This window comes from Lathamus discolor, chromosome 5 (genome assembly GCF_037157495.1).
Source record: "Lathamus discolor isolate bLatDis1 chromosome 5, bLatDis1.hap1, whole genome shotgun sequence".
In the NCBI taxonomy this organism is placed as follows: Eukaryota; Metazoa; Chordata; class Aves; order Psittaciformes; family Psittacidae; genus Lathamus; species Lathamus discolor.
The window spans coordinates 63,639,101-63,656,670 of NC_088888.1; the positions used below are offsets into that span (position 1 = coordinate 63,639,101).

At 42.9% G+C, this 17,570-nt stretch overlaps 1 protein-coding gene across 1 annotated transcript in view; it reads left to right on the plus strand.

Moving 5' to 3' along the window:
• The first annotated feature begins 15,320 nt into the window (after positions 1 to 15,320).
• CDK19 (cyclin dependent kinase 19) overlaps positions 15,321 to 17,570 on the plus strand; it is a 132,631-nt gene continuing 130,381 nt past the window's right edge. Inside the window, exon 1 of the mRNA XM_065681075.1 lies at positions 15,321 to 15,684. Within this exon, the coding sequence (XP_065537147.1) occupies positions 15,557 to 15,684 (128 nt within the window). The 5' untranslated portion in view covers positions 15,321 to 15,556. The remainder of the gene's footprint in view (positions 15,685 to 17,570) is intronic.

Here is a 17,570-nt window from a genome sequence, read left to right on the forward strand (position 1 = left end):
CCAAGATTTTACCAGGCACAGAGGTGAGACTGACTGGTCTGTAATTCCCCTGATCATCCATTTTCCCCTTCTTGAAAATGGGGGTTATATTTCCCTTTTTCCAGTCATTGGGAACTTCACCTGACTGCCATGATTTTTCAAATATGATGGCCAGTGGCTCAGCACATTCATTCACCAGCTCCTTCAGGACCCGCGGATGGATTTCATCAGGTCCCACGGATTTGTACATGTTCAGATTCTTAAGACGGTCTCAGACCAGATCCTCTCCTACAGTGGGCCCAAGGTCTTCATTCTCACAGCCCCTGCATCTGCCTTCTAAGAACTGGGTGGTGCAGTCAGAGCCTTTGCCAGTGAAGACCGAGGCGAAGAAGTCATTCAGAACCTCAACCTTCTCCAAATCCTGTGTAGCCAGTTCTCCCGAAAGCTTCCTCAGGGGGCCTATTTTGTCCCTAGTCTGTTTTTTGTTTGCTACGTACCTGTAGAATCCCTTCCTATTATCCTTAACATCCCTGGCTAGGTTTAATTCTAACTGGGCCTTAGCCTTCCTAACCTGGTCCCTAGCTTCCCGGACAACATCCCTGTACTCTACCCAGGCCGCCTGTCCTTGCTTCCATTTTATATAAGCCTCTTTTTTCCTTTGAATTTTCCTCAGCAGCTCCTTATCCATCCAAGGAGGTCTCCTGGCCCTCCTGCTGCACTTCCTTCTTGTTGGGATGCAGCACTCCTGAGCTTGTAGCAGGTGATCCTTGAATATCAACCAAGAGTCTTGGGCCCCCCTGCCCTCCAGGGCTATATCCCATGGAACCTTACTAAGCAGGCTCCTGAGGAGGCAAGGCTTATGCATAAATTTGGTGCTCTGACATTGGGTTTGTTTAGCCTTCTGGGGCATGTTGCTCCTTGTACTGTTTTAACGCAGTCTGTGAGAGTTTATGCAAACAGCTACCAGGTATTTATGTGTATCAGGGACACACCCTGGACCAGCTGCTGAGCGTTCCAGCATTTTCTGCATAAATTCCATTGCAGTAGCAGATAGGCATCTCACTGGGATAATGTGAAGGCTCAGGGTTTGTGGTCCCTGGTACAGAACAGCCACACGTTGATCTACTTGAACTCGGCAGTGAGAAACGCACTTCAAAAGTGCCAAGAGTTGAGATCATCTGTTTTGAAATAAAGGGATATACCACTCCCTTATTTTCTATCAACAAGTGTGATGGTACAGAGTGGCTTCTACAAATCAAGGGAGTGCAGCAATGATGGGAGCTGCTGTAGCCTACAAACTCAGAGTACCAAATGGTCCAGTTGTTTTGAACTGCTGAGCAATTTGGAGTCACGTTCTGTCAAACCTTTTCCGACACAGTGTGTGCGCCAAGTTTTATTTTTGTCTTGTCTTTTAATTGGAACTGCAGTTTTTTTGCTTCAGTGGTAGTTCATCTTCAGGGTCCTTATTGTGGGTTTCTGATACCCGAGCTGGGAAGACATATACATTTTCCATCAAACTCTCTCTGACAGACTTCATGCAAACAGATACGAGGGGAAAAACAGGGAAGGGTAGTGGTAATCTCATTAACTCCAGCAGGATTAAGTGACTATTATGCCTGTCAGTGTGCAGACCCAGGATTTACCTCTACTCTGGGGTACCCTTACACAATGCACCATCATTATCAAGTTGTCAGCTCCTAACACCTTTTTTTGGTACCTGTCTGTTAAAATGTTTTTATTCCAGTAAACTGAATCTTGGCTAGAGAAAATAGATAGATTCATGTCTTAAGACATAAGAAAGATCATACATTATCTAAATTGCTTTAATGCTGTATCTAAATAATTCAAATAAAGAAATTAAGCTTCTTGCCTGCGTATGCTGGGCTTGCTATTTTTTTGTATTAGCAGGCTCTTTCTTTTTTGTATTAATTATAGTGGAGCTTTCAGAATGACTTAAGCTTCAAATCTTCTGACTAAGAAAGATATCAGAGTTTGCTATTTTCATGCAGAAATTGCCCCACAGGATTAAATGATTGGATTTGGATTTGTTATAAGATTACAAAGAGGAACATCCTACCAGGATCAGCATGCTGCAAAATATTTGCATTCCCAAGATATGTAGAGTGCCTAAGTGGAGCTTTTACTAAGTTTCGAGTCTCTAACTCTTCTTCAGTAATGCTGCCTTTGGGAAGACTGTCACTCAGTTCTTACTCTGTTAAGGATTTGGGTGTCTGATGGCCACAGTATGGAATTACTTGCCCCCCATGTGGCCACAGGCATTGGCAAGTACTTGAATATGCACTACTTGTCTGCAAGTATTGGTTCTCCAGGTCTGCTGTACATGTATATAGCTTTACGACTCACCCCGCTCAGCAGAAAGTTAAGTTCTGAGGAATTCATGATTCAGGTGAACTGAAAGGGAACGGCAGACCCTTACAGCTATATAGAAACACACAGAAGGTGTGGTGCTAAACTGGACCTCAAGGTCACACTTCAAGCAATAATTCACCAGTTATAAAGCGCATAACACACAATGCTGCTATAAAGCACACCCACAAAGTAAATGTACAGGTAGAAGAATAAGGTAAGCAGCCTTACCATATTAATGCAATCTTATGATTAGAAAAATATAATAATTTTACATGCTATGTATTTATGCATATAGCAATGACTTCTGGGAGGTTTCTCAAGGCAGATTTTTTTTTAAATAAGGAGCATAATTTTGAAAGATATTGTGGAATAATTACAGTGTTGGGACTGAAGGATTTCAATGTCAGAAGTTATCCACTTGATCTGCTGGTTTGCTTGGTTTCAAGTTGTATCCTTTCAAGTGCCACAAAAAAAGCAATCAATCAGGAGTCCTGGCTATAGCCATTAGCACCCCTCGGTGTGGCAGACTCCATGCCACTTAGCACGGGAACAATATGGCAATTTACAGCCTGTCCCTCCCACCTCTGCTGCAGCTTCATTTGGCCCTGCTCAGTGGGTTTTTTGGTGTTTTCTCCATTAAGCTAATAAAGGCCTCCTAGAACCATTTAAAAATTGCACTACTTTACATTACAGTATAATTAGATAAGATTAAATTAAAATGGGCTTGTGAGAATGATGAAGAAAAGATGTAGATAAAGATCTAATCTTCTTTTGTGCTTATATATTGGCTCAGGATGCAGCACAACTTCCTGCTGTAGATTATGATAAAACAGCTATTGTATTAGAGATAAATTTATACAAATATCACATCAGTTAAAACAAGCCCTTTAGAAAGCTATAAATATGTTTGTACAAGGGGGTTTCCAGGTTAGCAGCATTTTCAAATCCATATAGCAAGAACAGTACACAAAGCTATGTGCAATCAAGGTTTTAGCATGGTTCAGATCCGTTTATATAGGTTTAGCCATCAGCAGGTCAGCAGACTGCAGTTTCCTGGAACAGATGAAGATACAATGTCTCACTATTTGTCACCATCCAGCTGCAGGTTACTGTACCCATACCTCTTTTGTAGGTGCCTTTTGGACACTTCACTGAGGTCACTCACCAGCCTCAGGGGCACCGAGGGACCCGTTTGAGCACAGGCTGGCAGAACTGTGGGTGGAAGTGGCTTTTTGCAAAAGGTCATTGGTGAACGGCTGGCTGGGGAGTAGTAAAGACTGAATGAAGCAGCTGTTTGCAAGCTTAATTTGTGCTTATGGTCTAAATGTATTGTCATAAACCTGACAGATAAAAATAGTTTTAAATCAATATAGGAGAGACCACACACAAAAAAAGTGAGCTAATTTAGTTATTATTGCTTGAATTAAGTCCATATAGCTTCTGTATGTAGGAAATACGGGATTTGGCCTGCTGAAAGCTCTGCAGTGGCCACAGCTCTGCTTCTTGTATGAACAGTTTGACCTGTGAAATAAAATCCCCCAAATTCTGCGGCTTTCCTTCATCTTTCATCCTTATTTTCAACATTGTTTCTCATATAGATGTGCAGAATTTCTTCATTAGCTCCTTCCTCTGTGAAAGTACATTATGTGCCCTGCTGCCTGACCAATACAAGCTATAGTCTCTGCACTACTGTTACATCAGTAACTGAGCAGACAGTCCTTGATTTTCAGTGTATACAGGACTGGTGTAGCCATTAGATTGCTTTCAGACATTAAGTTCTTCTTAAACCTCTTTTTGACGCTAGATGGCTTTTCCTAACATTTCAGTGACCTGACTTAGTCTCAATGAAATCTGAATTATTGACAGGCAAAAATAAATAAATTTGTAATGTCACTCAGTTCAGTTCATATCTTTGTCTTCATTCCATCAAAGTCAAATCAAGGTCAATTTGATGTCTGCCTTGCGCCCGGCTCCCTTGAATGTGTTTTGGGAGGGATAATGATAATATGTGGTATCGATATTTAAGTGATATAAAGGAAAAGAGATTACACACGAAAGAAAGCATGCAATTTTATCAGACTTTAGAACAGGTATCATGTTACCTCACTGTGCCCAACCCAGTTTTTTGTATCTGAATTTAAGTCTGATACAGTCTAGGATGTTGGAAATGTTAAGAAAGAATGCACTTAATGTGAGGCAGAAAATCAACTCATACATACATGACCATATGATTCTTATCTGTGGAAGTTCAGGTAGAAGATCTTTCATAGGCAGGAAGTCCGAAAGGCAGTGAAAATACTGCACTCAGTAGAGTTGTATAGTATGGACCTATGAATACCTTTTTTTTTTTTTTTTTAATTTTATTTTTTAATGTCCCCTCTCCGCTTAGGCTCTGACAGCAGACTACAGTTGTGTACGTCTGGGAGATGATGCCTAGCTGCTGGAGCAGAATCACTGAACAAAGACTCATGTTATGCCTGTCTGCCAGACTCTACTAATTAATGTATTAATCCAAACAGTTCAAAACTACTGTATTTTTTTTCTGCTGTGCTGCCACTAAATGGCTTTGGAGATCTCTCTTGAATGTTGTAAATGGTATGGAAGCTCCCAAGACTGATACTTTGCATATTAGCCAGACCTTTCATCCTCAAACCTTATTTATGAACTACTGGGAATTATCTCTGTAAGCCTCAGGAACCAGGGTTTAGGTGATATGCTGTTTGCCTAACTATCTTATCAGACACCCTTTAATAACTTTTGAACCCATGAGTTCATTTCAGTTACATTTGATGCAGAAATAGAAAACTTCAGATTATGAAGTTCCTCCAAGTTTCATGAAACATAACAGCTCAGTAAAGGAAAGACTACTTCCTTCAGATTATTACTGTGACTGAAAGGCTGTTGCTGGAGCTCTAAGGTTATTTATGTTTAGTTTGCTGGCAGCCGGTACATACCTAACGCAAAAGCAACCACATCTCCTTGTTTCTCACCTGCCTGATAGCTGGGAGGCAGGAGGAGGGGGCTGTGAACACTTGGGGAAAGGAAGACTCATGATGGGCAGGAAGCTGGAGCTGTGGTCACTGGGAAAGGAGGAAGAATGGAAACTAGGGCTTCATTTCTGCCACCTCTTAAGAGCATAACTTTTCCCTACCTGGGAATGACTTGAGTCAAAAGTGACACATCAGAATTAAGCAGACTGAAATAAACTCAGCACCCAAGATGCATTTGTAGTCTAACCAGCACAACAGTCACTATTTAAACAAACTTTCTCTATATTTATCTTCTTTTCCATAAGCATCCAGTTCACTCCATACAGTGTTCAGGATTTAACTCTTGAGAACAATTTGGTAATCTGATTATACTCTACTGCTATTGTTTCTGTTGCCATTGATATCATAATTATTTCTATTTCAAGCATGATTGCTTCTAAACCAAGCATACTAAAGTTACAGCTCCTTGTGTTTTGTGTTATACAAAACTCCATTGCAAGTGATACAATCAATAGGTTATATGAAGAAAGTTTTGTTTGCGCTAGCACCTATCATTTTACAATAATAAAGTAATAGCAATAAAATAACGGTTAATAATCAGAGTATCCAAAGTTACCAATTAGATTTGAGATAACCCATTAAGGATATCTGAATGTTATTACTCCTACTTTATGGACCCAAGAATTGAAATACATATGATGTAATTTTTCTGGTGGTAACAATGAGGTTTTCAACAGACTCTGGGATAAACATGGCTCCATTAAGTTACTATTGAAGCTCCATTTGATTTAAAGAGCGTATGGATTTAACTCCCTAAAATATGTCTCCTTACTATGAAATAGCAAAGAAAAACCCCATGTTTTTCACTTTCACACAATCCTGAAAACCTCATGCATCTGTAGAATCCAAATTCCTACAGTTTCTCAGAAGTCACAGGGTTACTGGAAGAGCCTGTTTTGCCTTAGGTTTACCCAATGGTGAGAAAACTTCAGTCAGAGGAAGACTTTGGTTTGGCTCTCATGATACCAAACTTTGGCTGTGCAGTATCAAATACAACAGTTTCAGACTGAGGAAGAAGAGAGATTAATGCTCAAGTTCATGTGACATCTTGTCACACTAAGGAGAGAGCAAACTCTGTAAAATGACATTACCGAAGGCTGGTAAGCATTCTGCTGTAGAGTGGAACTGGGTCCAAGGTGACAGGGTAACACTGGCTTCAGCAATGTTTGTTTTTTCTGACAGCTGGACATACAGAATGTGCAGGAACTTCTGTACTTGCACTGCCTGCTCTTTGTCATATGATGTAGCTCTTGCAGAAGCCACACACAAGCTTCATAGGTTGCCTATGCCTGCATTAGAAGTTGGAAGAAACAGCACATTTTCTTTGGTTGGTGCACACGAAAGGAAGTTATCACTTTGTTAATCCTTTTCTAATCCGTGCTGTCTTCTTGCTGACACTAGTAGATAGGGAAGAGAAAATGACCTGTGACTTCTTATACCCAGTCCTAATAAAAAGGATTTGGTAGTTTCCACATACAGAGTAGAAGAGGAGAGGCATGGCAATTAGCCTAGTAAGAAGCATCCCATCTCATTCTTACCTTAGAGCTTTCCTATAGGTGGTGGGTTGATCCTGGCCAACAGCTAAACACCCACTTAGATGCTCATTTACTGCCCCCAAAGCGGCATGTGGGAGAGACTCCAAAGGGCAAAAGCAAGAAAAATGCATGAGTTGAGATAAAGACAGTTTCCTGAGTCAAGAAAAGAAATAAGAAAAAAAAAAAAAGACAAAGAAATAAATGATGGAAAGGCACTCACTCGCCACCTCCCACCAGCAGACTGATACCCAGCCAGTCTGCAAGCAATGGCAACTTTGCAAAAACTCCCCCCTGCTCCAGTTTTATCACTGAACATGATGTTATATAGCATGCAGTATCTCACTGGTTGGCTCGTGTCAGCCTACTTGCTGCAGGGGCAGGATGAGAAACAGAGAAGGCCTTGATGCTGTGCAAGCACTGCTCAGCAATAGCTGAAACACTGGTGTGTTATCAACGCTGTTTACGTCACAAATCTAAAACACAACACCATAGAGGTTGCTATGAAGAAAATTAATCTCATCCTGACCAGACACAACATACTGTCAGAGGCTACAGGGAACCAAGGGCACTTTATCCTTCAAAAAAACATTAACATGGCAGTTGAAAGTACTTCAGCTTAGAATTAAAACTAATTTAATAGTCTTGATTGCCTTAATTTTGCTGTGTAAAACTGGAGTGAGGAAAAGACAGAAACTAGTGACAAGAAGTCTTACTCAGCAGCAAGAGCACTCATGTTCTGTAGTAAAAGCAGCTAGTGATTTTCTGTGTGTGCATCATCCCCATATTTCCCTTCCACCAACCCTTGTTTCTGCACCTTCTGTGAGGTCGAAGTCACAGTCACCTTTTCCATGGTATTTTATTCAGTCAGGAGCACTGTAGGGGTTTGATAATAAAATTTTTGATGTCTGTGGTAAGGGTGTAAAGTATTTTTTGCTTCAACAGTCAGTGCTTAGCCATTTCTATATATGGCATTAGCACTAGGTATTTCTCTCAGGATAATCTCTTTTTTTTTCCAAGTTGTACTGGCAAGACCATAGCCTGAAGTACAAAAAGATTTTGGTCAGTTCTTTTTTTTCAGGCTGAAATTTGGCTGACTGCAAAGTTTTTACAGGTCAGTGGACATAACTAGTAAAGCTAACCGATATTTTCAGTAATACTTTAATCCAGAAGTTTTCCTAAGGATGTAAAAATATTGTGCCTTACATTACAGATAGAAAACCTGGTCCTCAAAGAAATAAAACCACGTAGGACAATGGAACTCCTGTTACCCCTCTCATTAAACCATCTGGTTTTCTTTTAAAATTCAGAGTTGCTCAAATTCTTCAGCATTGTGAGCCAACAGCCAATGCTGTCATTTCCTATTTGGCTGTAAATACAGTTCTGGAATCTAGATAATGTAGGATTTTGCCACTGAGGCAAGGATGGAGTTAGGAAATAATAAAATTAGGGTGGAAATAAGAAAACCAGAACTTCAGCAAAATATTGAGGCTCTTGGCCTCAATATTTTCCTAGGTCTTCTTGAACCTAATTCTGCCACAGTTTCACAAAGCACAAAATCATTCACAGGCAGGAGGCATTCAGCTCTTGTATCACTCATTTCTTCTGTTAGCACATCCATCTCCTCAGATTCTAACAAATTGTGTTCTGGTGAATTCCTGATCTGGAAGTTTCCTCTGGTATGCAATAGCCACAAATGACACAGTATTAATTAAATATGCCCTTTGGCTAATTTTTTTTTATCATTTATCACCCCCCCCCCCCAATAATTTATTTTCCCAGCTAACAAATCCAAATGTATTTAGTCTCTTCTTGTAGGATCATAAGAATGGCTGTAGTAGATGAGACCATAGGCCCATCTGGTACAGGATGAAAGAGTATACAAAAAGGGCAAGCAGACAGCAATAATCTCTTTTGTGTGCCTTCCCAGCTTCCAGTAATGTGAGTCCTTCAGAAGTGCTAAAACAGAGACAGTATTTTGTATTTAAAAGCTGCTAATGTATTTGTATCCCATCATTTTGCCATTTAATATTTTTGAGTTTTAGTTATCTGAATGTTACTAATCCTAATTATAGATTCTGAGATGAGGTGACTAAAACTGAAAGCAATATGCAAGCAGTGTACCACAACTGTATGTAGTATTGTGGTTTATGTTTCTTTCCTTATCCTTTTTCTAAAAAGGTTTACCTTTCTTGTACTATTAACCACCTCTGAGAACTGAAACTTTTTTCATACAACTGCTCACAGTGACTTCAAGAATTTTAATGACTGACACTAGCTTTTAGAGGTCATCATCATATCTGTATGTTTTTCCTCCATGTGTATTACACCGCACTCTGGAACACTGCTTTTCAACTACCATTATTCACACAGTGCTGTGGAAGCCTGTGTATTTTCAATCAGCTTTAGATCTGAATTATCAGACATGTTCTTCAAATGTTGTCACGTCATCATTCATTCCTATTCCCAGTTCACTCACAAACTGCAAACAGCTCAGCTTTAAGTACAAATCCTTGTGGGATAATCCTTCTGTCACAAAACCTCATGGTTCACTTCTGTCTTTTCGGTTTTGTCTTTTAACTGATTAGTCCATGAAATGAGGCTTCTTATGTCATACAGAATAACAGACTAATATAAAAAATCGGGCTGGAAAGAAAACCAAGAAATCTAATTTCTAGCTACTCTCCTCATCATGGTAATGCTACCTTAACTACAAAACTTCTAAAATAGTTTTATCTAACTTTTTCTTTAAAATACCTAATTATTTAAGTTTTAGTCAAATGATTACACATTGTCTCCAGACAATTTCATTATATAACTGTCTTTATCACTCAAAGATTTTCCTATATATAAATCGCACTTGGTATAACTGAAGTTTGTTATTTCTAGTACAAAGACAATTTATTAAAGTGCTTTTGAACGTTTACTGTTGAGAACACATGTAATAAGACATCACTATTTGGCTAGCAGCAACACTACTGGGGACTGGGGAAGAGAAGGCTCTGGACAGACCTCAGAGCAGCTGCCAGTGCCTAAAGGAACCTACAAGAAATTTGGAGAGAGACCTTTTATAAAGACATGGAGGGAGCAACTCATGGAGGCATAGGACAAGGGGCAACGGTTTTAAACTGAAAGAGGGAAGATTTAGATTAGATATTAGGAAGAAGTTCTTCACTATGAGGCTGGTGAGGCACTGGAATAGATTGCCCAGAGAAGTTGTAGATGCTCCATCCCTGGCAGTGTTCAAGGCCAGGGTGGACAGGGCTTTGAGCAACCTGGTCTAGTGAAAGGTGTGCCTATCCATAGCAGTAGAGTTGGAACTAGATGATCTTTAAAGTCCATTCCAACCCAAACCAGTGCAGGATTCTGTGAATCAAAGAAACATCTTTCCTTTTCATTACATGCTACTGACTTTCTCATTTCATGGAAAAAGGTCAGTGGATTCTAGAGGGAAATTTAGAATTATTTTAGCCTCTGAAAACCTTAATAGCTATCAAGGAAATAGAGCAGGTGGCACATGGTGGTGCTGGAATAAGGATGCCAACAATGCAGGTGGATTGAAAGCATGTATATCATCAAAGCCAAGGAAGCTCAGTTACACCAACAGTGCAGCTCCAAAATATGCAAACTTTGGTGGCTATATTTAGAATTAGAGTTTATGCTTTCTCCATAATGGGTAACATCTACATTTTTAGAAATCAAGGTTTTCTCTACATCTCTGCTTTGGAGGTATTAGCTGGCCCTCTAAGCCAGCTGTCACGCTGATTCTCAAATGGGAATGCAATGGCATTGGTTGATAGTATCCTCCAGCTGTTTGGATTTTTTTTCTGACATTTAAACACTACACTGCATGCTATACCCCAAATGAAATAAGATCATGCATCTTGCTTCACAATTCACAGGGAGTATGTGATATGCTAAGAAAGATATACACGTGGTTACACTTAGCTGATGAGCAATCAGGTTGAGTTGTGGTTGTGCAACGATGAACTGTGGCACACCATGCAATGCAGGATTATTCCACTTCTACTTTGCTGTGTCCTACTGTTTTTAGTGGCTGAATGCTGAATTCCCTTGGTTATGTTATATAACTGCTCAATCTGGCTGGTCCATAAAGAGAAGGTAGGTAATAGCTTTTGTGATTTTGTGAGGGTTTTCTTTTTCTCAGGAAAAATCATGGGGAAAAACAGTACAGCCTATTTTGAGATCAGGTTCTTGGATTACGCTCAAGAAAAGCAGTACAAGGTTTCTATTTTAGTACTATTTGGATTATGGTGCTATAAAAATGAATTAAAAAACAAAAACAAAAACAAAGCTAGCCAAATAATTATATAATGAGAACAGAAGTCAGGACTCTCATCTTCTGTTCCTAGCATGCTCTCTAGATTTACTGTAAAATCTTGGTAGTGCCCTTTAGTAATGTACTTTGTTTTCTAAATCTGTAATATAATGTTAACAGTTTTATGATAGGTGTTTAGAAGTTAATTGACATAAAATATTCCAAAATTCAGAGTTTTACTGGGAATGACAAGGTATGAACTTACAGCCAGTAGAAGACTTTCTAATCCATCCCATGAGAAATTGTCTGGCATACTGTGCCACTTTTATTAGGCTCTTCACACTCTTACATTAATATATTTAAAAGTTAGCATATTTATATATTAGTATATAAAAATCAGTATATTTCTACTTTTATTGGAATAGAACTGTTAGTATTTTTCTGCTTCTGTAAAGATGATAATACAGTTAACGTGAGATCCATATTTGTTCTGAATTTTCTCTATTCTTATTCCTCAGACTTCTGAGATGTATTCTTTCACTCTTAAGTGAAGCAACATCAGCTTAAATGTGATTGATGGAAGTAAACACTGTTTGCATATGTTTATTAATGTCCCACTAAAGATCTACTGAAAAAATGCTGCATTGATCCATAAGAGTCCCAGATTTCCCACTGGATTAACAAATAAAAGCTTACAGAGAGAGTAAGTTAAGAAAAGGTGCAAATACTTCCAGATGTGGCCTAGAAAAATAAAAATACAAACCCCAAACCAAAACAGAACAAAACCCACACATATTTTTTGGTCACACTAATATATGAAGAGAGAATGCAGTGACTTGACATTCAGAAGAAATGGTGATTTGAATGAGCAACAGTCCAGCATCTTCAGTTAGGCTGGCAAGCTGAAAAATATCATGCTTGCAATCTGCAAGCCTGTCATTTTTTATTTTCTTTGGTGGGGCTACTCAGACATTCTACATCAGCAAAATTAACAAATGATAGGGCATTAAGTATTAAAAACATCACAGTAATTTCTCTTCTAACTAGAACTGAATAATACAGTAAAACACCTACAAAACCTCCGTGAATGCTATTAAATATGTATTACTGGTGTCATAACCATTCTACAAACATGGAAGAGCAACAGTAATGTCATGGTACTGTTCTGCCTCCTTCTCTCAGCCCATTTGCCACTAGTCAGAGATTCGTCTCTGCTCTGTGAATAGCTGCCTGCCACTCTGGGAAACACCTGGAGAGGAGATGTCAGGAAGCTGTTCTTGAACAGGACTGACAGCATGTGCCCACATAAACAGTTTTCTCCACCTTCATGAACTTGAAGTGGAATCCTACCATATGCTCCAATCTCAAGAAGAAACAAATGTGCCCATTTTCCATCTTTTAACCATGGATTGATAAAACTTCTGCATTATAAGAAGGCAGCCTCATTCTTACTGGCTACTGAGATGGCCTACACTTGGAGCTGCTTAGTTGATTCTACACTTTCAATGGCTTTTATGTGGCAAATGTAAGGATTCAGAAACTAGAAGCAGGGCTTAGTCACAAGACAAGGAACCAGGGCACAGATCATGTTGTGTATTTTCCACAACTAGCTTTGCACCAGTCCAGCTTCTGTTAGGGGGGGGGGGGGGGGAGGTGTCATGAGGGGAATGAGAAAAGCATGGTTTATTTAGTCCAGCAAAATAAAGGGTATGTGGGGATGAGATTGCTATCTATAAATACTTTTGGCAGGGGATACACACAGGAGAGCAAGAAAGGCTACTTCAGGACAGTATTTGCAGAGAAAGAAAGGGTGGATGAGGACTGGTCAAAGGAAATGCAGGTTTGAAATTTTAAAAAGTCTTCCAGCTGTTAGAGAGGTTTCTCTCAGACAGCCTCCTAGCAGCAGCAGCAAAGGCCGAAACTCTTTACAATGATCAGTTTATGGAAGAAAGGATAAAATGGCTGCTTACAACACTAGGGAGCTGCGTAGCATAGGGTAGAGGGAAATTAAGCTGTCTAGGCTTACAAATGCCAGCCTAGCTGGGCTTCCACAACTGGGGGTGCCGTTAACCCTTTCTCACCTGTGCTGTGGACATACAATAAATTACAGTGAACAACAATCTTGTCATTAAATGTTGGAATTGTAAGAGTAGAAAACGAAAACCTTATTGATGAAAATGGGCAGTAACAGCTTTTTTTTTGCTCCAAGAGGGCAATGGGAACTGCTCAAAGAGTTAATTGTTACCAACTGCAAGGTAATCCTTATTCCTAATGACTTTAAGGCTGAATTAATTTGTCTGGGTAGCATAACCTTCTACAGCTACATGCTTGCCCTTTTAAGTCTGTGTCCCTTTCTTCTCAGTGTTGGCTTTGATTACTAGGTGACCAAAGATGTGAACACTTTGCAAAATTTAAAGCTCTAACTTTAGCAAATGTCTTTAATGTTGACACTGAAAGATTAATGGTGTTCTCTCTCCTGTGCTCAGGAAATTTGCCAGATCATGATCAGGCCTTGTTCTGTACCTGCAACTGCAGAGAAAAGCACTTGTAGTTCTCTGGAAAATATTACTTTGGTAAAGGAGTGATTAAGTTTTCTCAGAATTTAGGTTGTTATTTACCTGGCACAAGGGAAATTCTGAATCATCTATTACTTTCTGGAGGAAATAATCACTTCAAAATGGTTACGCTCCTTCTGCCTTTGCTTGAGAAACAAACTTCTGGTTAGGACCTCACAGCTTAGCTATGCACTAGTAATCATATATAGTACCTTACCTCGTACTGCAGCTGACCCCTCCCTTTGCTTTATCAGCACTGACAGCTTCTCACCAGCTCGCCAACCCCTCCCATCCAGTGCGTCAGGCAGCGGGAGAACTTGCCATTTAGGTAACCAATGCTGGCTGGGCAGGTGATGAACCGGGATGGTTTCTGTATGTGGACAGCTTCTGGTTTTATACTTCGCTTCTCTGATTTCATTCTGTTTCACTTATTTGCTGCTGTTACTAGCCAAGGTTGAATACAGAAAGTGGGAATTATTACTTGCTTGTATGACAGGATATAACCTTGCTATTTTGTTAGTTCTGTTTGGTGTTTCCATAATGCAAATACACTTGCAGAGAGTGTTGTTTTTCACCAAGAAAAACCTGAGACAGACATAATTCCAAAGTGCCTAAATATTTCTATCATCTCAAAATACTTAGCATGAAATCTGAACCTGAAAGTAGCATCATTTGGCTAGAAAGCTCTGTGCATGGGGCTGAAGGGACATAGCTTTGCTGTATTGAAGTCAGAAAGCCTCAGCAATAAGCCCGAGTTCGTATTTGGGTGCAAACACTGTAACCTGCCCCTGCGATCCTCGCTGTGAGCGACGGTTTTATTCAGTAGCGCCTGGCTACATCCATCCGCCTTGCGAAGATCAGTGTTTCCAACGTGGAACGGCAGCCGCATAAAGGTTACTCCCGCTTTCCACTCCTCCTTCCCGTCTGGTCTCAAACGGCCGTGGGCCTGCAGTGCGGCCCCGCCGGACCGGCACACAGGGGACCGGGGCCGGGCGGAGGCCCCCGCTCCGCTGAGGAGCCGTTTGCTTTGGGCGGGCCGTGGCTCAACCGCCGCTTCCGCGCGCCACTTGTCACCAATAGCAACCACCGCTCCTGAGGCCACGCCCCCGCCCCTCGGCCGAGCAGCGGCTCTTTCCCAACGCCGCAGCCTCGCCGAGGGCGGAGCGAGATTGACCAATCAGAGGGCAGCATCCAGCACGGGGGCGGGGCCGAGCGCTGAGTGGCAGCTCTCGAGATAAACAAGGTGCCGCACTACTCCGCGCTTCGCCGCCCGGTGCGAGTTGCGAGGCCCGGCGGCGGCGGCTGGCGCGCGGTCTCCGTCCCTCCCCACCGAGAGACCGGCCGCGCTCATCGCTCCCGCCCCTGCCCACAACGGGAAGAGTCAGCAAGTCCCCAAGGGCCGCTGAAACGCTGTCTCCCGGGAGCGCAGTGCGCCGACGCCGCCTAACCAGGGCGTCCCGGGGCATGCCGGGAGGTGTAGTTCTGCCGCCAAGGCGTCCCGCCCTCGTCGCCGGGACCGACGCCCGCAGCCGCACTACGACTCCCGGCATCCCGCGCGCCGCGCCGCGAGGAGCCCAGTTGAAGCGGGTGGCGGCCGAGCGCGCCCCCTCCCCCCGCCGAAAAGCCCCAAACCAAAACAAAAACAAACCGCCCCCCCTCCGCCCGCCCTCCGGCCCCCCGCCCGCCCGCAGAGCCCCGGAAATGGCGGCGCCGGGAGGGGGCTCTGCCAGCTAGGGGTGCTGATCCGGCCGCCGCGTCCCCTGCCCGTTCCTCCCCGCCCATGGGTGAGACATGGACTACGAGTTCAAGTCGAAGCTGGCGGCCGAGCGCGAGCGGGTGGAGGACCTGTTCGAGTACGAAGGCTGCAAAGTGGGCAGAGGCACCTACGGGCATGTCTACAAGGCCCGTCGCAAGGACGGGTAAGGGCCGCGCCGAAGGCGGCCGGCGGGACCCCCCCTTCCTCCCGGAATCCCCCCCAGCCCTCCTCTTGTCTCTGCCCTGTCCTCCTCCCCTCCGCGGAAAGTTTCTGGCAGCGCGCGGGGGCCGGGACGCAAGCCCGCCCAGGCAGCCCCCGCCCCGCGCCGGGTGCGGGCCGCCGATGCCCTGGCCCTGTGGTGGGGAGAGCGGCCCGCGGCTCTGCGGTGCGTGTGCGACGGCCGGCGAGTGCCCGCCGAGCCCTGACTACGCGTGAGAGGGAAGCGGAGCTCGGTCGCCCCTGCCCCGCGGCTGCCCCGCCGCCCCCAGCCTGTGCCCTCCATCCCGCCGGCCGTGACCGAGACCCGCTCTGCACGCTTCCCCTGCTCCCAGCGCTGGCGTAGCGGACAAGGGGTGCTGTGTCAGTATGCTGTGACGGTGGGATCGCCTTTGGTTTTCACGCCAGGCTTCAGGTCATGGCTTTCGTCTTTTGTGTGATCGCGTTTTGTGCTTTGACGTTCTGATCTGAGAACTTGCAGGGCATTGAGAAACAAGCAAGTTTGATGCGAGCAGCACATGGCTGCCCATCGCCTTTGCCTGGGTTCTGCTGTTCAGCCCAATGCACCCAAGTGGTCCAGGAAACCCCTGGGAGTGTGTTGGTCACTGGTCTGGCCCCAGGTACTAGGCTGGACAGAATCTGGCAGGCTTGGCTTGGTGACCTGTCTGGGAGGCTCCAACAGGCAGAGCTGGCAGCACCTGTCAGTACCTACACAGGAGGTGTGTGGGAGGTGTGTCTCCATCGGAACTGTTTCCCCTCTGAGAGCATGGCACTTGTCCCTGTCCCCAAATACCTGGCTACTGGCTAGACCCTGAGGTTGTTTAGCCATTAAGCCCATGTGTGGTGGCTAAGCTACGCTTCCTTCTTTTCCTTTGGGAGAAGACAGTTGGCACCATGGGATAGGTGTCCCGTGGGTGCCTTTTTCTCTGTACTGTGGTTAAGAGAGCAATGGAGAACTCAGATTGCAATTTGGGATTGCTTGGCCGGTGCAGCTGTTGAAGAGGAGCAGTCCTGAGGCCTGCATAAGGCTCTCAGGCAGGTGCAGGTTCCAGAAACAACCCTTTACTTCCAGAAGGGCCATTAAGCACTTTTTCACTGTTGTATGTGGACAGTGAACAAACACGGACTGTATTTATAGAAGTGTTCTAAGCATACTTTTAAGTTTGATAAAATACGCTTGCAAATTGGAGGTATTACCTATTTAACAGAAAGCGAAAGAGTGGAAGCCTTCCATTGTAGGCAACTGAAAAAGAAAAGACCAAATATAGAAAAATGGCGTTTTTTTTCAGTAGAATTCTGAAAGTGGTTAATGAATGCTGCTGTTTTAGATTAATAGAGAAGTCAGGGATTTTTCTGTAGGAGTAAATTGCATTTATGTGTGTCTTCAAAATTTAAACTCTTGAGTTAAGAGGATGTAGTATCAAAGTGATTAATAACTGGAAGGTAGCACACTAAGTCAGGTGGAGGATTAAATGCTGGAAAACGAGCTCTGATTCTGACTAGCTTGCTTTGCAACCTTAAGAATACTAGAGCATAGCTAACTTGAAAAGGGAATGTTAAGTCTTTCATGGGTATCACAGCTGCCACTGAGGTCTTCTAATATTTGTGGGTTTAGTAGTCATGTGAGGTCTTCTAATATTTGTGGGTTTAGTAGTCATGTCCTTTTTTTTTAAAGTTTTCATTTATTTTTATTATCTGCATATAAGAGAGGAAGTGGTAATAAAAACACCCAAAATACTGGCTAAATGTTTTTTTTTGTTTTTGCTGTTCTTTGATTTGTAAAGTTACTGCTTGTAAGAACAGCATAGAAGAGGCAAAGCTTTGGGTTTACCA